At 45.2% G+C, this 26,661-nt stretch overlaps 1 protein-coding gene across 1 annotated transcript in view; it reads left to right on the forward strand.

Moving 5' to 3' along the window:
- LARGE1 (LARGE xylosyl- and glucuronyltransferase 1) overlaps positions 1 to 26,661 on the forward strand; it is a 558,406-nt gene that overhangs the window by 119,726 nt on the left and 412,019 nt on the right. The window contains exon 2 of the mRNA XM_057740821.1: positions 18,878 to 19,064. Coding sequence (XP_057596804.1) covers positions 18,959 to 19,064 — 106 coding nt within the window. The 5' untranslated portion in view covers positions 18,878 to 18,958. The remainder of the gene's footprint in view (positions 1 to 18,877; positions 19,065 to 26,661) is intronic.

Genomic DNA, 26,661 nt, shown 5'->3' on the forward strand with positions numbered 1-26,661 from the left:
TTCCCGTCTTCCCAGCATCTAAAGAGTGTGCCCTACTTATGCCCCAGATGGCAGGCTTCTTAAGGAATTCCTCATTTCCTAATGATCCTGCTTTTTATAATTTGAGAGCATACTTTTGCTACTTAGAGGATTAAAAAAAAAAAAAGGAAAGAAAGAAAGAAAGAAAAAAAAAGGCAGTCAGAGTTGGCCTCCAGGCAATTTAGAGCTGCCTGTGGCTTCCAGCACAGGGCATTTTAAACATTCTCTGCCTTTCTCCTTTCTTGTATTTCTTCGCCATCCTGCCCTGGTTGTGGAGACTTAATATCCCATGCCTGTAAATATCTACTCCTTGTTTGCATGGAAATAATACACAAATTGGATCAAATAGCATTTTCTTTCTCTCCTAACAGCTTGGATTTTTTTTTTTTTTAAGTGGCTTTGACAGGAGTCAGGGCCAAATTATTAAATCATCAGGGTGACCCTTTCTGTTCATCAGTCGCTAATGAACTTAGAAAATTGGGATCTCATCTGGCAGACAAAATCATTTTGTTTGACAAACAGCTTAAAGTATTTGTAAACAAGAGCAAATTGGGATGCGTAATTTCTTTTTCCCCAATTGGGCCTGTGATCCGGATGCATGGGTTTTAGAGTTTTTTTGTTTTTGTTTTTCTTTTTAAAACTCTCAGAGGTTGGCAGGAACAAACCACTGGATTTCTTTGTGTTTTAGTTCCTGCCATTGTGTTGACTGTCAGACTGGTAGATCCCCAAACACAGCAGCTCTTCCACAATTAACAGGTGAGCTGTATTAGATAGAATGCTAGGAGATATGTGAGTGAGATATGGTTTCACTGGTTACTTAGTAGGTGACTTTATTGAGTTAATATCTCTGTACCTCAATTTCCTAATTCATAAAATGGATAGTAAAGTAAAATGATGTATAAATATAGTGTGTGCTATGTACATACTCTATATGTATTTATATAATATAGTATATGAATACATACTATATGTAGTATATATATTATTTTATATGTGTAAATATAAAGTACATATGCATATATGTATAATTATGTGTGTATATATTTTTTATTTATATATACATAAAATAATATATTCATTTTGTGTTTATTAGTGCCTGCCACCATCTCTTGAAAGCAGAAAGACAGATCTCTTTGAGGGTAGACTGTCACTTTCATTGTAACTTTTCAGCATATTATTTAACCTTGTATTGGAGTACCTAAACTCTGAAGTGGTTTAAAAAGCAAACTGGGACATTTAGAAGTGTTTACCTTCAATTTCTGTTCCCTCAAATTTAGAGAAACATTCAGAAATGCTTTCGTTAACCGCCCGGGCTCCTGTTCTATAAACAGGAAGTCTGGTGGAAAACAAATGTTCTGGAGTCCAATTGCTGCTGCATTGCTTACTGATTTGTATGGTATTGGGCAAATTGCTTAGTTTCCTCTTCTATAAAATGGGGATAGTACCACCTCATTTACAGGGTTGAATTTCCATAAGACACGGTATGCAAAGCCCTTAAAATACAGTGCTTGGTACAAAGAAACTGCTCAGAATGTGATTGAATATAGTCCTAGTACTAGTAGTAATATTATTGTTTTAGCATCAGCAATAAAGCAATGTTTGCAGTTGTTAAAACAGAATAGAAAAAGCGTTCTAATTAACAGAGTATTGGCGGGGTGGCTCAGAGGAGTCTGGGTCAACTTCACAAAAGAGGTGGTCTCTGAAGGATGGATTGGAGGTTGTCATTCACAAAAGGAGAAAAAAGGGAGAAGAAAGTGAAAGGTTGTCTCAGTGCCTTTGCATTGATTGGTTTTACCAACTTAGAAGTTCCTTTTGAGTCCATAGGACCTCTTTATCACCCATTGATGAAGGAAGGCTCCAGGCCCCCTCCCTCACCCCTGCTTACAGCACAGCCTGGTGATCAGTGGCCACCTGGGGATTTAGGGCCTCTTCTCTACACAAGATTGTCAGGATTGTGCAGTGGCACTGATGCTGCCGTTTTTACAGTTGTGTCCCCTGTCCCCAGATTGATTTCTCACACACAGTGCATATTTGTTTGATTAAATTAACAACGAGAAACCTTCTGCCTGGAGTACCTCTGGTAAGCCTTTCTTCTTCCTTTCATGGAAACTCTCATTTCTCAGCCTTTTCTTTCTTTTCACATCCCCTGGCTCCAGTCTGCCTTCTAGTAAATCTTAAACGGCTCTTCCAAAAGTGTTCTTTTCCTGAAAAAACATAGTCCCTGTTCAAAGGGACTCACTCCCAAGAGAGAAATCCAGATCCAACTAACTAAAATATATTTTGTCAAGTGATGTGATTAGGAGACCCAGGAGGCAGGTGTTTGACCCCTTACATGATCTTGAGGACGTCTTGGCTTTGAGGAGATTTCGTTTTTTATCTGAAATTGGGGACAATGGCATACGTGTCACAGGATTATTGTAGATTAAAGCAGACAAAGAACTAGAGTGTGCTGCCTGACATGCTTATGTCTGGAACTGGCTCAGGTTAAATAAGGTTGACCAGTAGACTCTTTTTTTTTTTTTTTTTTAAATTTGATTCTGTATTTTGATAGGGGCTCATCTGTGTTATTGGACCCCGACTGTTCTGATGTCACTGATTTTTTTTCAGCTGAGGTCCAATTCACATGCCATAAATTTCACCCTTTTAAAGTGTACAATTCAGTGGGTTTTAGTATGTTCACCAGATTGTGTTACCGTCACTCCTATTTACTTCCGGAATGTTTTTCATTACCCCCAAAGAAACCCCGTACATATCAGCAGTCACTCCCCACCCTTCTCTTCCCTGAGTCTTGGGTAAACACTTTCTGTTTCTGTGGATTCAGGCTGGGAGATTCTTTAAGGGTGTCTCCCTCCTCCATCTTGAATGCTTCCAAATCATGAGCCTTTCTATATTTAGGTCCTTTAAACATTTTACAAAATATGTGTTGATTTGATGCTGATGATGATAAACCTGAAACAGCAGCTTGAGAAGACTAGAATTCAGAGTCTAGACTTAATTCTGTCCTGGATAACTTTGGACGTGTCATTCCCTTGTCGGAGCCCCAGTTTCCTTATTCAGATCATTTGTATTGGATTCAAGAACTGCTCCCTCCCCAACTTCTCTTTTAGGTTTAAACTCAGTGATTTTGAGTCTGTGCATATGTATATTGATTTGCCTTAAATATGCTTGTTCTTTAAGTTTCTTGCTTTCTCTTATCAAAGCTGAAATTGTCTGCTTTCTTTCAGTTTCAGTGTTCTAATAAATATAAAAATAAGTAAATATATTATGTATATTTGTGTGTGTGTGTGTGTGTGTGTGTGTGTGTGTGTATAAAACAGTGGTTTTTTTTCAGGGACCTCCCCTCTGAGAACTAATGAGACAATTCGTATAGATTACTTAGCACAGGGTTTGGCACATAATAAGTACTAGATAAAAATTCTTTGCTAGATGAATGGTGGGTCACCCTGGGTAGACCAGTTGACCTTTGCCCATGTGACCTTGTTAAATTAATTGTCCCAGATGATCCCAGTTGGAAGCGTTTTTGATCTTCAGGTGGGGCTTCTGATATCTGCTTTCTTTTCCTCTCTTTGCCCTCACTGGTTTGTGAAATATGTCAGTGTGAAATTATAGATTTGGAAAAACAAATGCCATGAGAGGAACAATTTAGCTTATCCTTCTCTCTTGGAGTGGCATGGGAAATGAAAAACGTCCAAACGAAAACAAATTAATTGGATACCAAAACCACCAAGCTATTGATTCTTAAAGCCAGACAGCAAGGTTATGAATTGGGTGATAAAAATGGAAAGTATTTAGCTTGACTTCTAAGACGGGGACAGCTCTGTGTGTTATCACAGCTCTTGGGTTCTCCTGACAGCCCCACAACTAATGAACTAGCACTTCTTAACTAGACTGTTTACTTTATGTGCTGCATCTGTCTAATGTGTTGTGTGAGTGAGATATATCGGAACCATTTGATTTTTTTATAGAAGCCTGGATGCCTGCGATTTAATCTGATTTAATTTGAAAGTGGCAGGAACATTAGCTGAGAGTTCTTACCTGGAGCTAGAAAAGGAAGAGATTGTTAGAAGCCGTGAATAGTTATGCATCCCTGCAGTGAAGAGATTTTAAATCTCCCTATGGATTTTGGAACTGATAAGCAGACATTTTGTTTTGGGTGTCCGAGATCAGTTATGGTGCCTGTAATTATTTTAATTGGATGCTGAAGCCCAGAGAAAGTGAGTGTCCAGTTGGGTCATGGAGTAAGTTGCTAGAACTAGGTATTCTAAAGCTCACTTTTGTGCTCTTTTTTTTATACCATTTAGAGTGTTGAGACCATGGTAGCTTTCAGGCCATCTGGTCCAGCCTTCAGTTGCCTTGAGTCAGTCCTGCTGCTCTTTGACCCTTGGCCTCTGGGGACTGGGTATTCCTGACCTCATAGAACTGAGACACCTCTTCCTGACTTTGTCTTATGGTGGTTTCTTTTCTTGACCTTTGTGTGATGGGGAAGGTGACTGTTATGGGATGAACTGCATCTCCCCCAAAATTTGTATGCTGAAGTCCCAGCCCCCAAGGACCTCAGTATGTGTTCTTATTTGAAAATAAGATATCACCATTGCAGTTGTTATTAGCTAGGATAAGATCATATTGGATTAGGGTGAGCCCTCACGCACGTGGTGGCCAGAGTTTGTGGTACCCCAAGCCGAGGGATGACCAGAAACTCAAAGACAGGCCTAGAATGGGTCTTCCCCTAAGCGTCTTCAGAGGGAGAATGCCCTACTCACATCAGGATCTTGGATATCTACCCTGTAGACTATGAGCCGATGAATTTCTGCAGTTTAAACCAGCCAGTTTGTGGCACTTTGTTACAGCAGTCCTAGGAAACTAATCCAGTAACCCACTAAGCATTCTATGCCATGAAAGTGCAATTAGTTACGAGAGGGGAAAAAGTAAAGAGGAGGCTGTACCTTCTTATCCCACTCCCAGATCTTTTGTTTTTTAATGATCAAACTGCCATTAAGTACTTCATAAGTTAATGTTCATTATATAGCAGCTCTGTACCAGATAACATGCTGGGCACATTTCCACCATGTTGAATCCTGGTCCTCTCTTATACTATGTGTGTAACGTGTGGCATGTTATTTCACTCACACTGAGCCATGGTTTTCTCACTGTACAATGGAACGATGATACACAACTCTTAGGAGTCTTGCGAGGATTAAACAAGATGTAACTGTTGTCAAGTGCCCAGCATAGAGCCAGGCACAGAGTAGATGCTAAATACATACTGTTACTTGAGCTCCCCATGTGCCAGCTTCTAGAAATTTAAAATCAGTAATAATAAAGATGCTTCTTTATGTGCATAGAGCAAAGGGATTTAGGTAACCTTAAGAAAAGCCATTCTTCTCAAACAAGTACTTACACACAAACGTTCCTGGTAGGACTGTCACAGCAGCCCAAAGATGGAGACAAACAACCCAAATCTCTCAACTGATAATTGGATCAACAAATGTGGTACATGCAGGCAATGGAATATTACTCAGCCATTAAAAGGAATAACACACTGATAAAGGCTAGAACATGGTTGAACCTCAGAAACATTATGTGAAGTGAAGGGAACCAGACAGAAAAGGCTGCAAGTTGTGTGATTCCTCTTAAGTGAAATATCCAGACTTGGTGAATTTATAGAGAAGGAAAGCAAATTGGTGGTTGCCAGGGGCTCAGGGGAGGGGAAGTGGGGAGTGACTGCTTAATGGTATGGGATTTTTTTTTTTTTTTTTGGAGTGATGGAAACTTTTTGGAATGAGATAAAGGTGATGGTTGCCCAACACTATGAACAGGCTAAGTGCCACTGAGTTGTACAGGTGAAAATGGTTCATTCTATGTTCTGTGAATTTCACCTCGATAAAAAGGAAATCCATTCTTCTTTAATTGCAGGGCTATTTATGTGGCCCAGATTGGGGGAACACAGAACAAGTGTTTGAATGTATAACTCTGGGCAGAATCATCACACAGGACAGTCAGATATCATGGAATCTGGAGGCCCTTCAGCACCTACTCTTTATTTTTATTTTTATTGAATCCCCTGCCCCCATGGGCTTCACCCTTTCCTGTGGGCTCTCTCCCCAACACATTTGTTAAAATCAAACCTGAATAAAACTACAAGTTTAATATGAAGCCCTGCAAATATATTTATTTATTTATTTATTATTTTATTTTAATTTATTTTTTATTTTTATTTTTATAAAAAATAAATATTTTTCTACTCTTTTTTTATTGGAGTATAGTCACTTCACAATGTAGCCTCTACTCTTTCTTCCAGAAGAGATGTCTTCTGTGATCTGAGACAAATAATGTTTCTGTCTCTGTCAAAGAGGAATTGCCTTTGTGGCACTCTTCCTCCTGCGGCTTCGGTGACACTGTGACTTTTCCCTCATTGCAGCCTGTGACTAGAACTGAGTCGCAGGCCGTTCCCCAGCCAGTCCCTGGCAAAGGAGGATGGGGTCGCTGCAACACACAGACCAGCTGTGATTTATCCCTGGGGGGTCATAGGTCCCCCGTCAGTGCAGTGCTGCCCACTGCCTTCGTCCGCTAGAACTCTGTGACTCTGAGCCGTACACTGGATGGCTTATGAACAGCAGACGTTTATTCCTCACAGCTCTGGAGGCTGGAAGTTCAAGATCAGGTGCCAGCAGGGTCAAGTTCTGGTGAATCCCCTCTTCCATGTTGCAGGCAGCTGACTTCTCCTTGTACCCTCCTATGGTAGAGATGGCCCCTTTCATAAGGACACTAATCCCATTCAGGGGTGCTCCACCCTCATGACCTAATTACCTCTCAAAGACCGCCACCTCCTCATACCATCACATTAGTGATTAGGACTTCAATATATGAATTTTGAGGGATACATTCAGTTCATTGTACCCTCAGATGGACCACATCAGCATTTTGTTAACAGAAATGTCCCCAAGTCAAGGACATGGCTCTCAGCTTGGACCCCAGCCTTCAGGTTGACCTCTGGGCTGTACTTTCTCCTGCACCAACTCAGTCCTCACACGGCTTGCAGAGTTGTTAGCTTCCTCAAGCACAGTTGTTACAGTTCCTGCTCACGGGTCTTCAGTAGCTCCCCAGGAGCCGTGGAATGATGTTCTTCACTTAGCATTCAAGGCCCTCCCGGTCTTGTTCCCTCCCCCCATCAGCCTGATTATGTAATGACTCTGTGCACTGTCCTTTGGAAGGATGGTTGGCTGCCCTCTCCTGGCCCCAGGCATGCCCTCTCACTTCTCCTAGTGGTTCCCTCTGCCAGGGATGACTGCTCTTGCCTTGCCAGCCTTTGGACGCTGTGGCATCCTCCTTGGCTCCGATCAGACTTTTTTCTCCTGAGAACCCTGACTCCTCTGGTCCTGTCTTGTGTTCGTGTTCATGGGATCTGTGTCAGTCTGTCCCCTGCATTCTCACAAGGCTCCTCAAGAGTGGGGACCCTGTCTTATTCACTTCCGCATCCCTAGCCCCAAGCCCCAGGCCTGGCATAGAGTGTATGCCCCGTAAACATGGCCTGCGTAGAGTTGATGAATGACAAAGAGTAGAGAAGAAGTAAAGAAATCACTGCCTTCATTTTCATTTGCCACAAGAGATATTTGCATAAAATCTCCATCGGCCTCTGAACACAGAGGAAAAAATAGACTGGAAGTGAGACACGTAATCCTCCAACAGTCGGGAAGACTGGAGTGCATTTTGCAGTATCAGCCCTTGTTAAATGCTTATGAGTGTTTGCTTAAGCAGACTGAAAATGTGAGGCATGCCTGCCTAAATCATCCCTTTCCAGAATGGAAATCAAAAGAATGAAGACCAAAACACTCCGATGGGTGCCTTCACGGGTAGCCTCGTGGATGTGATTAAGAGCTGATTTAACATTCAGAAGAAAAACATAAAAATCAGCCTTGCCGGAGCTGGAGTCTGACCCCAGGAAAAGTGTATATCCTCAGGAAAGATCAATTTGCATTAAAGATCTCTTTGGCAATGCATTGTTGAAAGAGGTTCGTATTGTAAGTGGAAATTTTTGATTGCTTCACGATTCTTTTCCCCCTTTTTGCTTCTCCACCTGTGTCACCCCAGAGAGATCTCTGTGCTAGAAGTAGTGTTCACACTGCCATCCTATTGATGTCTCTATTAAACTTGAGTTCCTGCCCTTAAAAAGCAGAATCCAAGTTGGATGGTGTAACAGAGGGGATGGAAATTAGGAAAAATTCCTGGGATGGAGATCAATGCACGTCGCTTCCCCAGGCCAAGGGAGGTGACTTTGGAGGAAAAGACGACCGCAGTGAATTTGAGTTCTTCCTGGCATGTGCCCCATGGACGCATGCTCTGAGTCCTTTAATGAGGGATGGTTGGGTCCCTCCTGAAGGAGTGTTGCCTTAGACCATGGTTTCCCAACCTCAGCCCTGCTGTTATTTTGGGCTAGATAACTGTTTGTTTGGGGGCTGTCCTGTGCTTTGAAAGATGCTTAGCAGAATCCCTGACCTTTACCCACTAGATGCTAGTTATACCCCATTCTCTTCAGTTTTGATGATCAAAAATATCTCTTAGGCATTGCCAAATGTCCCTGGGTAGAGGGCAAAATCATCCCTAATAAAGAACCACTGTTTTTTGTTTGTTTGTTTGTTTTTGTTTTTTTTCCCCACATCCTTTCTTTATTCAGAGGACACTGGGAAAGGGGAGAGCCCCCTGCTGAGAAGGCTCCTGTCTGTTAGTGGGGACCAGTGGGGTGTCCTCTGGGAGAACCACTGTTTTAGAGGCTTACCATGATGATAAGCAGGAGTTAGTCTAACAGGAAGAGGAGGCAGCAGGTGGAAAGGCAGGGAAGTGTGAAGGATATGGTGCCCTTCATTCACCTGGTGATCCGGCACCGGAAGGTGTGACTCGGGTGGACCTGGAATGACTAGGTTGGCAGGAGTCAGATGGCGGAGGCCTTTAATGCCGCCCTGAGAAAAGCACATTGGATCTGAAGTCCGAAGTCTTGGGGTTAATCCAGTGCCCTGCTTTCCTGCTGTGTGACCTGAGTTACCTAACCTTTTGAGCCTTGATGCCCTTAACTGTGAAGTGGAGTTTCCCAGATTGGTTGTGAACTCAGCCCGTGTGGAAGTGTCAGTATGGTGCCTGGCATCCTAGTTGCCCAATGAACGTTGCCCTCTTTCCAGAGCACTCCCACCTCTGGTTAAATACAGTTCTCCTCACCAGTCTGCACCAGACACAGTCCTCACCAGACACAGAATCTATTAATACCAGCACCTTGATCTTGGGCTTTGCAGCCTCCAGACCTGTGAGAAATAAATGTTTGTTGTTTAAACCACCCAATCTATGGGATTTTTTTTAAAACTCTTCATGGGAATATAATTGCTTTACACTGTTGTGCCAGTTTTTGCTGTACAACAGAGTGAATCAGCTGTATTTATACATATATCTCCATATCCCCTCCCTCCCACGACTCCTTCCCACCTTCCCTATCCCAGCCCTCTAAGTCATCATCCATCATCGAGTTGATCTCCCTGTATTATGCAGCAGCTTCCCACTAGCTATCTGTTTTACATTTGGTAGTGTATATAGGTCAATGCTAATCTCTCACTTGGTCCTGGCTTCCCCTTTGCCCGCCCCTGCCGTGGGATTTTTGTTATAGCAGCCCAAATGGACTAAGATGCCCTTCTGCACGCTTTGCGGATGTCATAGCAGGGAGGCAGTAGTATACTCTCTTTAGAATTTGATTGGTCAAGCAGCTAAAATTCAACTAGTTCATTTTAATGTTACTGATACTACTGTAGCATCTCATGTTGTTGTGTAATCGTATTTGGGTTTCATTTGATCTGCCTTGATCCTTGCAGCAACCCTTAATGCTTGATATTGCCATGGGCCTTCGTGAAAAGAAAGAGATGGCAGGCTCTGGGGTATTGAATGACTTTCTGAGATCTTAACAGCCAACATGAAGAGGTGGGGTCCTGACTCCCAGTCCTCTGTAAATGCTGGGAGGTCCGTTTGAAATTCACACTGCCTTTGTTGGGGTTGTTTTTAACATAATTAGAAACAAAATGAGCAAAACTCTCAGGCTGCAGGTAGTATGTCCTAACTGCAGAGTTTTGAGAAAGTAGGTGGTTGAAGACTGGGTTTGTGACCCTAGGGAGGCCTCTCCTCTTGATCTGGGCCGTCACCATAGTTCCGAGGTGAAAGGACCTGTTTCCCTGGAGCAGGAGAATTTGACTTCCCAGCACGATCAAGACAAAGAAAGTTGGCAGGGAAGGACCCTTCGAGACCTTCAGACACCGTCAACTCCTTGTTGTTAGTGTTTGTTTCAAAGCACATTGCATGTGGCTCTTACTCTTGTAGTTCGCAAGATCAATTTTTAAACAGTGCCTCCCAGGCCAGATGCCATCCTACAAGTGAAAAAAGAGAGCAGGAGTGCCAGTTGGACAGGCCAAAGTTTCACCTACAGGAGGGAGAGGCTTTGGAGCCTGATGTGTGGAGGAGGAGGTGGAGGAAAGAAGTGACTGTTGATAGGCCTTCAGGACAGACATTCCAGGTCCAATGCCTCTTGTGTGCTCTTCCTCCCGGGGGCAGGGAAAGGAGAGAAAGTTGCCAAAGTGAGCTTTGCAACAAGTGACCTCAGATGTAACAAATGGTTTTTTTTCTTTCTTTCTTTCTTTTTTTTTTTTTTTTTGCTGCATTGGGTCTTCGTCGCTGCATGCAGGTTTTCTCTAATTGCAGTGCCTGGGGGCTACTGTTTGTCATGGTGCGTGCGCTTCTCAGTGCAGTGGCTTCTCTTGTTGCTGAGCACGGGCTCTAGGCACACGGGCTTCAGCAGTTGTGGCACGTGGGCACAGTAGTTGTGGTGCATGGGCTTAGTTGCTCCTGGGCATGTAGGATCTTCCCAGACTAGGGATCGAACCCGTGTCCCCTGCATTGGCAGGCAGATTCTTTAGCACTACACCACCAGGAAAGTCTGTAACACAGGGCTTCTAAGGGGCACAACATTGCCTCAGGGACCTACTTGAGATGCTGTGTGGATTTTGTTTCTCATATTACAGGTGGTGTACAGTCAAGACAGCTACCTGGCAGTCTTTTGTTTAAAAGGGCTTTGGGAACAATACTAGAGCAACAGCAAGGTGCCTGCTCGCCGAGGCTCTCCCAGCACCTTCATCCATTCACTCAAGAAGTGCCTCCTAGTTGCCTGGGTATGCATTGACTATAAAGCAGTCATGGACTTTGCCCAAATGGAGGTGACAATCTAGTGAGTGAGGCAGCTGTTCATGAAGAAGTTAAATAATTGGATAATTCCAAAATTTGATGAGTCCTATGAAGGAAACACCCAGGGCAAGGTGACAAAGTCAGGTGGGTTGGGGAGGAGGATACTTAGGCATAGACGTGTCCAAGAAGACCTCTCTGAGTTGACAGCTTTCAAGATCTGGACTTGAAGAGTGAGAAGGACTCTGTCAAGCAAAGAGCAAAGCAAGAAGCAGAGGGAACACACTTGCAAAGGTCCTGAAGCATATTGCAGAAGTGAAAGGGCCAGTGTGGCTGGAATAGAGCAGAATTAGAGGGAGCGTGGCCAGAGATGCAGCTCTAGAGACAGTTAGAAGTCTAGCTAAGCAGGTCCTTGTAGGTGTGGCAAAGAATTTAGGAATTGAAAGCTGGAAGGAAACTTTGAATGATTTCACGCGTGATCTGAGATAAGAGGCTACTGCAGTAGGCACACAATGGGAGATGGTGGCCGCTTGGATTCATACAGTGGCAGGAAAACTGGAGAGGAATGGATGCATTATTGAAAAGGGACACGTTTTAAAGGTGAAAATGGCAGGATTGGAGGATGTGTGGATTTGACACGATGAGGGGGGTGAGGGAAGCATTGAGAATGGCTCCCAGGTATCCGGGCTGAGAGATGGAGTACATGATGTTGCCCTTTGTGGAGGTGGGAAAGACCTAGAGAGGGACGGGTTTGGAAGGGGAAATCCGGAGTTGAGGTCTGAGGCATATGCAGTAGAGGGAGGTCATTACACGTGAATCTGGAGGTCAGAGGAGAGGCGAGGGCTAGAGATACAAACGTGGGGTCATCAGCCTCGAGACTGTGTTACACGCCGTTGGAATAGGGGACCTCACCTGGGTAGGGAAACAGAGACGGGTCCCACAGCCACACCGGCAACACTCCCGCAGTTCATCATTCAGAAAAGAAGAGGTGTGGGGAGAAAAGGAATGTATGAAGTAAATCTCTCAGAGGATAGGAGAGTGGGTTTACCAGAGAAAGAATAGTAGCATTTCCGAGCAGGTGACCGCCGCATGTGAAATCGCGATTTCTACCCCAACATTTGGCTTCCCACGGAAAGCCATGGAGAACGAGCAGGGTTGGGTTCATCGGAAGCATCAGATCTTTCCAGGCAAGTACGGTTGGAAAAAAGGAGGATCAAGGCAGGCGTGAGAGCTTGCAGAGGGAAGTTATAAACATGAACCAGGGCATCGGAGCCGGATAACTGAAAATATAAAGAAGCTCTAGACCCGAATGAATAGTGATGAAGGCAGCCGGTGGATTGAGGTTCCTGAAGACGGTGAAGCATTTGTGTTACAGCGGCCTGGGGGGTGAACAGAGGGGGTGGGGAGGGTGCCAGTGGTGACATTTGTGAGCTTGGAGGTTGTGCTAGAATGTGAGCCTGGCCCACGTGACGTGGCAGGTCCTGTGAATTGGCCATTTCCACCATGGGACTGAGGTGGAGAGCAGTGGTCAGAACTAAAGTCTTCAGGGATGAGAGGCGTGACCAGGACTTGCTTAATGGCTGACTAGGACAGAGAGAACCTTGGAGGAACAGCGGCCTTCTTGCGAGGGAGGGGCCGTAAGATTCGGTAGGCTGGAAGCCAGAGGGATGGAGACCCACTTCCTAGCCCTTAGGTATGTGGACTGAGAAGACAACCTGACATATCTGTAAACAAAGGATGTTGCAGCCATCAAGCCATCAGCCACCGCAGCCACCCCCAGTGGTGCACCCTGAGGGTAGTCAGGATGGGAACGAACAGGACACTGGCCCTAGATAGCTACTGTGCGTTTCAAAGGAATGCTTTCAGTGAGCCCGGACGCTTGCATCTTCCCATAGAAAAGCACTAAATGTATTAGCTTGAGATGTCTGGTTTTCTTTAATTAACAGGAATCTTTTGATGTTCCAACTACCTGGTTATTGTTGCAGAACTCCTCTCTATCCTGCCTCCTCCCTTCCCTCTTTGGGAGCAGTCCCTCAGAGCTACCTGAGAGGCTGCCTCCAGGGCTTGAGGTCTTCAGGAAGTCTTCCGAGTAAAACACAATTCTTAATTTTTAGGTTGTGCTTTTTTTTTTTTTTTTCCAGTTGATGTGTATTTGCCTTGAAAGAGTAGGGGAAAGGCTTTTCCCTTGAGAAAGCAGTGGTCTAGGGGACAGCTTTCACTTAAGAGATGGAGGTAGAATGAAGCGAGGGGAGGTTGAGGATGAAGAGGTTTTTATTGCACACGTAGTGGAAGTTCCACAGGATTTCGTCGTTGGACTTGGGAGGAAGGAGTGGACTGGGGATTGTGTGACAGGGGTCGTTTGTATGGTAATGAACATCCAGGGAGGCTGCTGGCTGTGCCTGAGATATTCAGGCCTTGACCCACTCAATGCATATTTATTGATCACCTCCTTATATGCCAGATTCTGTGCTGGCAACAAACAAAGCAGCAGTGGCCACCACAGACAAGGTGCCTGCCCTGGAGGTATCTGCTCTGACTCGGGAGGTACAGACTGGTCATCAATTGTGTGTCCTATAGCAAAGAACAGACTTACTGGTTTTTCAGGAAATACTAGAATTTGAGTCCCAGGGTTCCCAACAACTAAATCAGTGTCCTTAGCCTCTCTTAGTGTGAGTTTTCCCTTTTGTAAGATGGGTACAGTGGTGCCTCTGTGGGTAGTGGTGATGCTGTTCAAAAATTATTCAGTTGGCAAGAAGTGTTTTTGACGGGAGGTCAGGGTGGGTCATCAGAGCTACTATTATTCCATAAGATGCTTCTGTTTAATTAGAAAAAAGGCACTTTTTCTTCTAGAAACTCTGCTTCCATCTGTCAGAGACTGTTGTGATAAACATGCCATCAAAGAAGTTCAGGAAGTGAATGGCGCTCCCTCTTGCACTGGCTGGTCCCTGCAGGCTAAGGTGAGGGGCGAGGCCAGCTTTGAGTATTAACCAGTTATTTACTAAGTGCTGAAACATAGGCCTCTCAAACAGTAACGTGCTGCCACGTCATCTAGGATCTTATTAAAATGCAGATTCTGATTCAGTGGGGCTGGGTTGGCGCCCGAGATCCTGCATTTCTACTGTTGCTGCTGGTTCAGGGACCACATTTGGGGCTGAGATGGCAAGTGTAAACCTTTGTCTTACATGCTGGGAGAAGACCTGGATCCTTTGCTCTTAGGGGTTTTGGTCTGATGTGGAGAGATTAATGCACAGGACACCTACTGAGGTTTAGAAACAACAGGAAGGAATGCCTCCAGGTCTGGACCTGCAGAAAGATTTCACAGAAGCAATAGGGACTTGAAATTCCTCCTGAAGTTCAGCAGAGGAGGCCGGACATTGCAGGACAGTTGGGGTATGTGTGAAAGGATGGCTTGGGTGTAGGCACGAGGTGGGGATGTCATACCAGTAATAATACAAATAATGATAACAGCCAAGCTAGCATCGGCAGAGGGTCTCTCTGCTGTAGGACCTGTTTTAGAAGCTCTTTGCCCTCTTAGTACATGGGTGACAATGTACGACTCTCAGGATTTAGCTAATCTTTTAGTTGGAAAAGTGGGTGGCCCAGATCTGTTATTGTCCCAGGATTGGTTTAGGATCCTAAGTGATTCTGAAGGGTTTTGGCCATTGGGTTCCTTAGACATTTTTATTTTTGGAGGTTACTTAGATTTTTATTCCCTCTTCGTGTGCAGTGTGTCCGGACAATCCTCATATCTTAAACAGCCATGAAAAGTCATTTCTAACATCCATGATGCTAATTAAAAGACAGCCTCTGGTGTTGATCAGAGATGGCTGAACACAGCAGTGTTTGCAGTGTGGGTCTCTGACTGGAGTCTTTCAAAGTGGTAACCAGCCCCCCCTCGAGGATACGTTCCCAACTAGGATCCTACAGATGTTAATTCACTGCCCCTAGCATGTAAGGTAAAACTAACACGTATATACTACACTGTCCGCACTGAGGTATTCTGAATTGCAAGCAATATAACAAGAAGACATAGTGATTTAAGCGTGCAAATATTTTTAAGTGATAAAAGCAATGCATACTCCTTACATAATATTTAGGAAAAGGATATGTTCATATATGTTGAAATTACCCATATGCTATACCCAGAGATAACTTTCAACACTTATACCTTTTTCATATCTGTAGCTACATAGGTATTTATATGTTTATATACAATTTATTACATTGGATTGAAGGACACTTGCAATCACATTTTATGTTCAACTTTGAATCCTACCTTTTGTGGCTTAACAGATCATAAGTTTTCTGGCTTTTACAGCGTATTTCATAGATGTGAATTTCATTGGTTAAGACAGATGGCAGAAGATGGAGTAGAGATTTAGGAGGAGAAATTGACCAGCTTGGCCAAGGAATTGGATGTTGGATTTGAGGGAGGGGCATTTAGAGGTGACTCTTAGACCCCGGGGTTAATAGGTGAGGCCATCTCCCTTTCCCCAGGCAAGAACAGTTTAGAGACTGGTTTTCTAGTTAATGCTTCAACATTTGCACATGCTTGGGATGTAATTTCCAGCCCACCTCCCGATTTCTTCCTTCTTTTCTTCTTCTTGTGTTGATTCCTGTATTAACTTCCTGGAGGAACTTCTGATATAAATTGAGATTTTTCTTTAAAATATGTTTTTAGTGCACAGAAGTGTCATTTAAAAGTCAAATTCATGAAGGAATATTTTTTACCTGCTGGGTTTAATTTCAGATGCCAGCGTTATCATAAAATGCAAACCCACCCTAGACTCTGTTTTAAAAGTTTGTATGAATTGTGCCAGTTGAAATTAACTTCTGCAGATGGAGAGAGGAAAGGAAGAAAATAAGTGTTGTAAAGTCTTAAAAAGTGTTATTTAAATATTAATGCCACTTGAGTTCCGCTCCATATATATTCCTACTTTCCCCTAAAGTATAAATTCTTCTGTAACTTTCCAATTATATTTCTGTTTATTGAATTTTTTTGGGGGGGGGGGATGGGAGCAAACAATGGTGATATGTTTGACCCTGGGAAAGAAAATAATCGTAAGATTCAATATGAAGGATTTAGGTTTGATCAGAAGGAAAATGCCCCTGGCAAAGGTGTTAGGATGAATGACTTAAGGTGAGCAGAGGCTGAGGTGTCTCTGCCCTAGGTGTGTGTAACCTTTGGCCAGTTAATTCATCTTTCTGAGCCTTAGTTTTCTCATCCGTAAAATGCGGAGGAAAAATAGTACCCACTGCATAAATTATTTTGAGAATTAAACAAGTAAAAAACGTAGGAAAGTGCTTGACACATAGTAAGTGCTACTTTCTGCCAGTTGTCTTTACCATTATTGAGTGAACTGTAAAAAAGAAAAAGAAAAAAGTGATTTTAATATAATCTTACCACCTGAAGGAGAATTGAGTACGGAGGTCCTTCAGGTTTAAAATATCCAGTTGGCATGTCATTCAAGACCTATTTGTTGAGCTCTATTTTCTACCAAACCCTATGGGGCGGGGGAGGGAGGGTGGGCATGGGGAGAGAGAAAAACATAAGTAAGGCTGCTCTTTGGCCTTCTGGAAGGGGGCGGGGTCACCTCTGTCATGGGCTTGATGGTGTTTTTTGCTAGTCACTTACTCTAGGGTGCTCTCCTTTAAACCTCATAACCACCCCAGCCCTACAGAGGGCAGCGCTTATCTTATAGATGAACAAAACAAAGCTTCCACAGACAAGGGGACTTGCCAAGGTCACAGCTAGTCAAGTGTGACACCTTGATTTGCATCCAGATCTTTCTCACTGCACCGCCTCCCCCAACACTCCCTCTTCCTAAGAGATCCCCCATCTCTCTGTGATTCTCATTCTTAGTGACTAGCAGAGTTTGTAGGTGGGGTTTGTTTCCCATGCTTCAGAATGGAAGACGGCCCTGGGGGGACGTCTCAAAGTAACATTCTTTGTTTAAAGGGATTTTGCTTGTTGGAGTTTCACTTTGTAGTCCACACCCTCCAGCCCTATGGTCTTTGATCTGTTTCCAAAGAGGGCCATTTAGAAAATCCTGGCAGAGGGGTCGCAGAAGAAAGCTTAGCCTTGACAGCTGAGATTGGCTCTCTTAGGCGTTTACTGCCATCAAGTTGCCGAACACAGACTCCTGAAGCTTGAGGAGGTGGCCTTTGGTTAGAATCTGAGTCCATTTATTTGTTCAGCAGTCACCAGGCCCTGCAGGTGACAGGAGGTAGGCTAAGTCTTAGTGAATGCAAGGTGAGTCAGACAGAACATCTACTTTCTGGGAATGCCAAGGCTGGTGGGGAAGGGAGACACTGAAACCAGACCATCGTCACATGGGGTTTAAGGGTTACGGCTGAGGGAAGGGCACATCTAAGGGGATGTCCAAACCAGCTCTTTGGTGGCCATCCCTTCCTCGGGAATCTGCAGCCTTTTATACCTGTCTGCCGTGGCAGGTTCTGCTCTGTGAAGGAGGCGCCATGTGGGCTTTTCTCTCCACCTCCAGCCACTGTGATGTCTGTGTTAGGAGCCGGGGGGACATGAGATTGTATAGTCTGTTAGTTTTTAAATTTTTTTGTAAGTCACACGCCTTCCCTGTCAAGTACTAGGTGCAAGATCACGGGCTCTCTGCTCCGTCTGGATTGCCCGTCTTATCTCTTCTTTGAACCTGTCTCAGCCGGCCTTCTGCATGGCCTGCAATTGTCCCTCCACAGGCTGGCTGTAGGTTATCTGTCTTCTCCTCTCCGTTCTCTGCATGTTTGAGTTGTTTCATGCTTTTCTGAACATCCTCTTCCATATGAAAGGGTGGAAGCTATTGAGACAGTCCCTGTGGAGTGTTTCTAGGTTCACCACTGTGATTGAGATGTAGTCTCCCACCCATGACGTTGGGGCCTCTCTGGACTCCTTGCCCTTGAGTGTGTTGTCCGTCAGCCCTGTGTGCCTTCCGCGGTTCTCTCTGCCAGGAACACGGGAACTGCTCTGCCCTCTTGACCAAACACAGATGGGTCAGCAACTTCATCTGTCCTTCCACAGAGGTCCGTGCAAATCTTAGTTGCCACATTCTTGGGATTCTTGTGGGTGTTTTATGTTGGTCTTTCTTGTTAGAGTGTGCTCTTTATTTTATTTTTTTAATTTTTGGCCATGCCACCAGGCCTGTGGATCTTAGTTCCCCGATCAGGGATGGAATCCGCATCCCCTGCATTGAAAGAGCAGAGTCTCAATCACCGGACCGCCTGGAAAGTCCCAGGCTGTGCTTTTTAAAGCAAACCCTTGTCCTGGTCAATTTTGAAAACACAGCACCTGGTTAGTGCTTGGTACGTATAAGATGCTAACGAACTGCTCTTTTAACAAGTGTTTAGTCCAGACTTCAGAAGTCACCTGCACTATAAAATATATGTGTGTATGTATGCATGAATGCATGAGAGAGAGAGAGATCAGTTATAGTTTGTATCATCCTGCGTTTGTTTATTTTGTAAAGAACTCTCTCAGTTCGCGTAGACCGCAAGACTGCAGCATCATCTCTTGGGATGAAAGGTTAGCAGGAAATTGTAGATGAGTCAAACCACTATCAGGATCTGCAGGGCATTTCTCTTCCGCAAGGGAGAAATATCCATTGACAGTGCTAAGAACTCAGCCCTTCCTCTTTGCTCTTCCTTCCAGAAAGTATTATGAGGGAGGCCGAGGACTCCACGCTCCGGGCAGAGACACGCGCTGGGATTAGGGCTTGCCGCTTCTGAGAGGATGCTGGGAATCTGCAGAGGGAGACGGAAATTCCTGGCTGCCTCATTGACTCTGCTCTGCATCCCAGCCATCACCTGGCTTTACCTGTTTGCCGGGAGCTTTGAAGGTAAGACAGAAGCTTTCCATAGGGAGAGGGATGGAGGGAAGAAGGAACACTGGCTGTCCCAGAGTCCTAGGAAGAACTTCCAAGTCTTCTGATCCTAACTTCTCATTGTATAGAACAATGGAATATTGATGCCTGGTCACAGGAAAAGATTTGCCTAGGTTTACAGAGGAAATTACGGGGAGTTAGTAATGGGAGGAGAAAAAGCTAAATGCAGAAGCAAAAATAAAATGCCCCTGGATACAGTGGCATGGTGGAGGTTACACAAATGTCAGATACCAGCTTTGCAGGCTGATGACCGTGTCGATAAAGGGGAAAATGTGGGGTCCTGGGGGGATTCCTTAGCCATTCATGGAGTCAGGTGTTTCATTCATTCTTTCATCTACTCATTCACTTCTCTGCACGGTCAACATTTTGCTATTGTTTAGCATGTATGCTAAACCAGGTGCTGGGAACCCGATGATCGCAGATCTGGACCTTCAGAGTCCCGTGGAGGAGACCAGTTAACACGCGATTGCTGTCCATTGCTGCACACAATATTCATTAAGATGAGGCAAGCCCGAGGCGCTGGGGGAGAGGGTGGTCGGAGCTGTCAGGCGGGCTGGGTACAGGGCACGAGCAGTGATGCTGATGCGTTGAGTTTGTGCTCAGCGGAGGAGTCGGAGGAGTCGCCTGCCCCCAACAAATAACAAACGCTCCCTCCCTACCACTTTCCGGAAATGAAATGCGTAGAAAAGATGAGACTCACCATCCTTCCAGCCAGCTGTTTCAAATGCAGTGCAATGTTCTGCGTATCAAAGATGGTTTTCTAAGCTTCGGGGAGGGAAGGAATGGCAGTGTTGAAGAGCACACTTTTTTTTAATTTACCCCCACACTTGAGTTAAAATATATATATATCTCAAGTGAAAATCTGGCTCCAAGAAGTCACTACTGTGTTTTTAAACATTTCCTTTAGCATAATGTTATTGGCAGCTCAAGGCTACTTTTTAATTAGGAGTTGCACTTCACTTTCTGAGATTTTTCCTGAATGAGTTCGCTAGACTGAACATAAAAGAGGTGGAACTCTGAGCCTGCATAGCAGGGAGGGGCCCTGTGCCACACCCCTATCCCTTTCCTGCCCCAGACATCCCTGGAGTGATAGAGCTTTCATCTAAGCAGCTAGGTAGACTAGATTATGCCATGGCAGTGGGTGGCAGAGAGATCAGAGGGAGGAAGGTGAATTGGTGTTGGCTCTAGGAGAGGTAGAAGGAAGCACTCTCCAGGGATGATGGGAGAAACCCTATGAAGGAAGGCCAAGACCATCAGTGCTGGTATAGGCTTAATACATTAAAACATTGACTTTGCCAGTATAACTAGACTGGTAATAATAATAATAGTGTAACAACAATAAGAATAATGACGATGACGACAGTATAAACTACTAGTATGTTGAGCTTTTCTACATGCCTGGCATTGTGGTAAGGACTTGACACGTGTTAACTCTTCCTCTACAATAATCCCATGCGGTGGGGACAGGTGAGGAGGGCAAGGAAGATAAGCGTCAGTGATGTGCCCAAGGACCCAAAGCAGTCGAGATGGGGCCTGGATTATTGGACTTGAGAGCGGAGATTTGAATTGCATTACCATGTTGTGGATTGGGCTTCAGTGAGGGTAGACTTTGGTGGGGGTGGGAGAGGGGCTGACAAAGTGTCATATGACCTTTTTGGATGTGTGTGAGGGAAGTTGTACAATTTTGATTTTCACTCATGGGTAGAAACGCAACGTCAAATAATTTTGGCAGAAAGGGAATTGGGGGACTAATAAAAGTAGTAGTTCAAAGGTAGGGCTGACTTCAGGCAGGGTTGGATCCAGGGGCTCCAGAGATATTTTTGTAGCTCTGTCTCTCTACTCTCCTTTGCTCTACTCTTCTCTGCTCCAGTTTCTTTCAAGAGTAGTTTTCCTTACCCAGTGAAAGCTTCAGCTTGCAACTTATCCTTACCAGTCCCTTGTAGAAAGAGGAGGGCTTCCTCCCCCTAATTCTGCAGCATTGCCTGTGATTAGATTGCCTCTGATCACTTGTGGTCTGAAGGGCAATCCCTGTGGTTGGGGGAGGCTGGTGAGGGCAGCCCTGAGCCCTGTGACTATTTCTGGTAACAGGGTAGAGAAAGGTTGCCTGAAGCAGGTGGAGGGAGACTGGGGAGGAGTGGCTCCCAAAGGTAAATGGTGCAGTTCCCCAAAGAGGAGAAATGAGGAGTTGATCTGGGTTATGGAGAATTCATATGGCTGTGTTTAGTGATGGGCTGATATCAACTTGAAAATCACTTTCCAGCATCATGTTCTCTGGTCCAGCCCTGGCTGATGGAGCAACTGTGCTTCTTGACTTTGAATAATTTTATTAGACTGGCAGATAGATTGCATTAAATAGGGGCTGGATGATGTGGGTACATTAACGGAAGCATTCTAGCTAGAAGGATGGAGGTGACAGATTTCTTTTACCAGATATCAGTTAGTCCACAGCTGGGCCGCTGCATTTATTTCTGGATGCTACACTTTAAGAACAATCTAGACAAGCCAGCACATTGGGGAGAATCTAGGTGAATGACAGTGCCAACTCAAACCTTGTTTCGTATGAAACAGCGGAAAGAATGGGGCTGTTTGCCTTGGAGAGGTGGAGGCTCCAGGTGTATAGGATCAGCTTCAGCAAACAGTCAAAGGGCCGTCACCTGAAGGAGATTAGGCTGACGGCCCCTGAATCTATGGAGGGACACGGCAGGGAGCCAGATGTCAAGCTCATCATAATAAGGGTCATACTGTCCACTGCTGGGTTGAGCTGCCCTGGGAGGCAGGGATGAGCTTTAGGGGCAATTGCACAGGATGACCTGCCTGACTGGTCCTGACCCAGAGATCTTGAGACTAGATAAGGCTGAGTGTTTATCCAGAGACAAAGGCTTCCTCCTTGGAGCTCCTGCCAGTTACGGCAGGCACAGGCGCCAGGAGCTTCCAAAAGAACCTGTGGAGACACACTTTCTTTGTAGTTAAATGTAACAACTTTGCAATCCATTTATTGATGCCCTTGAGTTTTCTGTTTCAAGGCAGGTGGAGCCATAAATAAGGGACAGAGTTGCTGCCTGGATTCATGGTGCTTTTTGGACTTTATGTGGGTGTTTTTATTTTTCAACTCTGTTTAATTTCGATGGATCATATCCTGAGAGCAGAGCCTAGAATTCTCCCTGAGATGTGGATGCTCTTCGCATGAGATTTTGGAGTCGAATTACACGCAACAGCACAACGTATGCAGAGAGCAGTGGATGGGGTCAGGGTCGCAGGCTCTAAAATCAGCTCAGCCAGAAGAGTTGGGTGACTTGGGACCTGATTATGCCTCTCTGTCTCCTCCTGCTTGAAATGATGTTGTCAAAATGAAGCTCGCCTGTTGGTGCACTGACGTTCTACACGCTTATGATTCTAAGCATCGGATGTAAATGAACTGGAAATGACCAGAATCTTCTCCAATAATGGGAAATAGGACAGGAGGAGGGAATAGGCTTATTGTGATTTGCTCTGGAGTGTGGATCCAGGAACAGTGTATAAAAAGTTATAAGGAAGCAGGAATTTTCTCCGTGTAAGAAAAAATGCCTGTTCTGACACATATGGAGTCCACCATCTGGGAAAGCATTGGGATCCCCCTTCCTGCAGCTGTTCGTCAAAGGCCAAGTGACCATTGGTTAAGGATGCTAGTCAGGGGATGTTTTTGCTGGTGCTTTAATCCCCAAGTTCCTAAACCCTACTGGCTTCATCTCTTCCCACACCCACCTTTGTTCCTCTACCATCTCCATTCACACCCCCAGCTACTCATGCTGCAGGCTCTAAGCCATTGTTCTCTTCCTCCTTCATTCCCTCCATCGCTTGGTTGCCTAGCCTGTTGAATCTGAACTTGACCTCTTGCCACTGTGTCTTTTGTTTCCCCCCTTTCACCACCTCTGATGCCCTGGCTCAGCTGTCCACGTTCATCCTTTGGCATCAGGACTCATGCGGCAGACAGCTCTCCCACACGTCTCTTCCACCCTCAGTCTCAGCACCTGTCTGCTCATCTGCCCTCTGGTCCCATCTCCCCTCGCCCTCCTCACGTTCCCCATCCAGCCACTCTAGACTTCCCTCGATGCTGGTGTGTGCTGCCCTCTGTCCTCTGGACTTTGCACATGCTGTTCCTCTGTTCCTTCCCATCCTGTCTTTGCCTGGCTGACCTAGATCCTCCCGTCTCAGCTTAAACATGATTGCTTCTCACCTATAATTAGGTCAGCTTCCTCAGCTTCCTGCCCCTGCCCCCCAACTCCTGATCCCTTCCCCCTCCCTCCCCCTCCCTCATACTCAGGGCACTTCGTTTTTCTTGTTTTTATAATTGCTGTCTTCATGACTGACAACAAGCATCAGGAGGGAAGTGGTATGCTCTGTTCATCCTCACATCTCTAGCACCTACTACGTGCCAGGAGAACTGTTTGTTGAATGAATGAATGAAGGAATGTGCACTCTTCTGGCCCTAAGTGCTGACAGCTCTCCTTGTTGCCTCCTGGACTAACTCCGGACTCCTTATCATGGCTCTGGGGTCTTTCACAGGTCTTCTCCCTTAGCTCCCTAATTTCTGTCTTCACTCAGGTGAGGATGCCTCATTGAACACCCTGAGAGAATGTCTTCATTTTTGCTCTTTGCTCTTTCTGCCTAGCATACAGTTCTTTGTCCACAGCCCTTCCCCCCGCCCTGCACGTTCAGTGCCATTTTCCCCTAATTCTTGATTCCACGTGGAGATGTCCGTGACGACACTCACCAACGGATATTTTGCTTGTTGGGTGTCTTTCTAACCACTTGGGTGTGAGATCCTTGAGACAAGAGGCTGTTTTGTTCATCACCACATTCCCACAGCCAGAGCATCACTCCGGTGGGTTCTTAGTAAATGTTGGCTGGAAAGGATTCTGCTCTTAAGGGCAGTTGGGAGCCCACGGTAGACAAGGGCTCCTCCTGGTGCTCTAAGTGTCTCTGCTTTTGAGACCTCAGGCTATGGTGCCAGGACCCTCACCTGCCTTCTGGTTGGGATGTTAATTCTGGGACTCAACTAGTTCTGCTTAAACACCCTTCCACTTGAATTTAGATCATGTCTGTTATTTTCTGCCAGAATCGCCTTTTCTCATGGCATGGGAGTTTTATCTGCAGGGTGTGGTTCTCTTCTGCCCATCAAGGAGATGGCATACAGCTGCTATTGAGTTAGCCCGCGGGAAAGGGTTCTTTTTCAGCCATTCAGAGAATTATTCACACATGTTGCCCTCCGATCATTTATAACCAGCTCCGCGCAGACGCTGTGCAGATGCTTCCCGTGGTCAGGGAGGTGGGCCGGTGAGGGTGCGGGTGTTATTTAAGAGCAAATGTCTTCAGAGGCTGCAATGTCTAGAACAGTGAAAAGCAGTGTCGTGAACAGGCACAGGATAGTAATTCCTAGCTGATTTCAGCCCGCGCCTACGTTTTGTCATTCCTGAAGCCTCACCTCACTTGTTCGCACGCTTCTTACCAACACAAACGCCTCCTGAGATGAATGGCTTGTGAGTCGTAATGATAAATTTCAACAGGAAGAAATGAGGTCCTGACATGTGTCCGTTTTGAAGAGTCGTAAGTTAAAGCGTTTTCTTTGTTTTATCATTACGGGGGACCACGGGGCACCTGGACAGTGGAGTGGGCGAGATAGGGGCTTGTCCCAACGTGACGGATTCCCCAGCCCCGCATCCCTTTTCCCCATCTCTCAGCCCGGACGTGGTGCCTGGAGGTTTGCGAATTCAGACCATGCACGGTGCTAGCGGATCATGTGCTGAGAGTTTTGTTAGCCCCTGAGGCTAGGCTGTGTGGCAGCTTTAGCGGCAGCCCAGCCATCTTGCCTTCCTGCCAGTGGTCCTGATGTATCACTTAATGAGGATATTATGGGGTATAAGAACATAGGATGCTGAATGCGAAATGAAATGGAAAGTGTAATATAAAAGTTTTATTGATTTTTTTTTTTTTAAATCAGAAATGAAGGGCTTTCCTAGCCAGTGCTTAATAACATTAGTGTTGAGCTTAAGCAAAAGCCTGTAAAGGATGAGAATGTGCACGTGAGAGGCTGCACGGGGTGCCCACGCCACAGGGCACCGTGGGGCTGCGTGTCTGTGGTTCTTACCTTGGGCGAAAAGGCATCTCTTCAGGGTCTTGGCGCCTGAGAGGGCAGGTGAAGTCTATCACGATTTTATTTGGTTGTGAGATGGTTGCTAAGGTGACTTCTACTTTTCTTACACCCAGCTTTTGATCTTAAAATCATGGTGCGTCTGCTGGGGTGGAGAAAACGACCCCGATGTGTTGGTTGGCTGCATCTCCTGGAAGAGCTCACGGCAAGAGTCTTAGACCAGGCGTCAAGAAACCTGGTTTCCACTAATCCCAGCAGCTACCTCGCATCAGTTTCCTGTGGCTGCTGTAGCCAATTCCCGCAAATGTAGCGGCTTAAAAAAGCACAAATGTATTGTCTTACATTTCAGAGGTCGGAAATCTAAAATGAGTCTCATTGGGCTAAAGCCAAGATGTTGCCAGGGCTGGTTCCTTCTGGAGACCCCAGGGGAGAATCCATCTCGTGGCCTCTTTCATTTTCTAGAGGCTGCCGTCTTCCTGGGCTTCTGGCCCCTTCCTCCATCTTCACGTTACTCTGATTGTGACCTCTGCTTCTATGGTCACATCTCCTTCTCTGGTTATGACCTTCCCGCCTCCCTCTTAGACCTTTGTGATTACATTGCGTGCATCTGGATAATTCAGGATAATTGTTCCATCTCAAAATCCTTAATTTAATCACACCCACCACGTCTCTTTTGCCTTATAGTGTGCTCACAGGTTGTGGAGATTAGGATGTGGACGTGTTTGGGGAACCATTATTTTGTCTTCCATACCCCTCCCCCTCAGTCCTATGCTCCTGCATCCCCTCCATCTTGTTATTGTTCTTTAGAGACAAAGCAAAGGGTTGTTGTATCATCTGTTTTTTCATGTGGACGTCTTATTCTGCTCCAGGAGTTTTGGCTTCGATAATTTTGATTTGATACATGAATATCTAGCAGGACTTAGCACTCATGAATAAGGCATTGTTTTCAGACCTCTTTGCCTATTCAAACAACTTCAGATCATAACGCATTGCCTATAATAGGTGCTTCTTCAGTAACCAGTGGTAGGTTAAGGTTCTCTGAAATGAAAGGCCCAGAAATTCTCTTTGGGGGTTTTGATCTGAAAGTGATTTCATTTATTTTTTAGTTTCAGATACCAGTTTAACAAAAGGAGGGGAATTTCATCAACCTGTTGATGGTTAAGTAGGTCTGTTAATTTTAAGCAAATGAGAGCCACTTGTGTAACTGCTTGGACTGCTCTTCGGTGTTATCACCCAAACCTATCAGTTCTCTCCCCAGCCATCTATCAAAGAGAAATGTCTACATTAGCACAAAAGACGTGTAAGAGGACGTTCACATCGGTGTGTGTGTGTGAAGTGCCTGTCCAGAGTAAAAGTAAACACATAAATAGTGGCATGTTTATATTGTGAGGTACAGCAGAGCAATGAAAATCTACTCACAGATAG

The sequence above is a fragment of the Hippopotamus amphibius genome, chromosome 7 (assembly GCF_030028045.1).
Source record: "Hippopotamus amphibius kiboko isolate mHipAmp2 chromosome 7, mHipAmp2.hap2, whole genome shotgun sequence".
Taxonomy (NCBI): Eukaryota; Metazoa; Chordata; class Mammalia; order Artiodactyla; family Hippopotamidae; genus Hippopotamus; species Hippopotamus amphibius.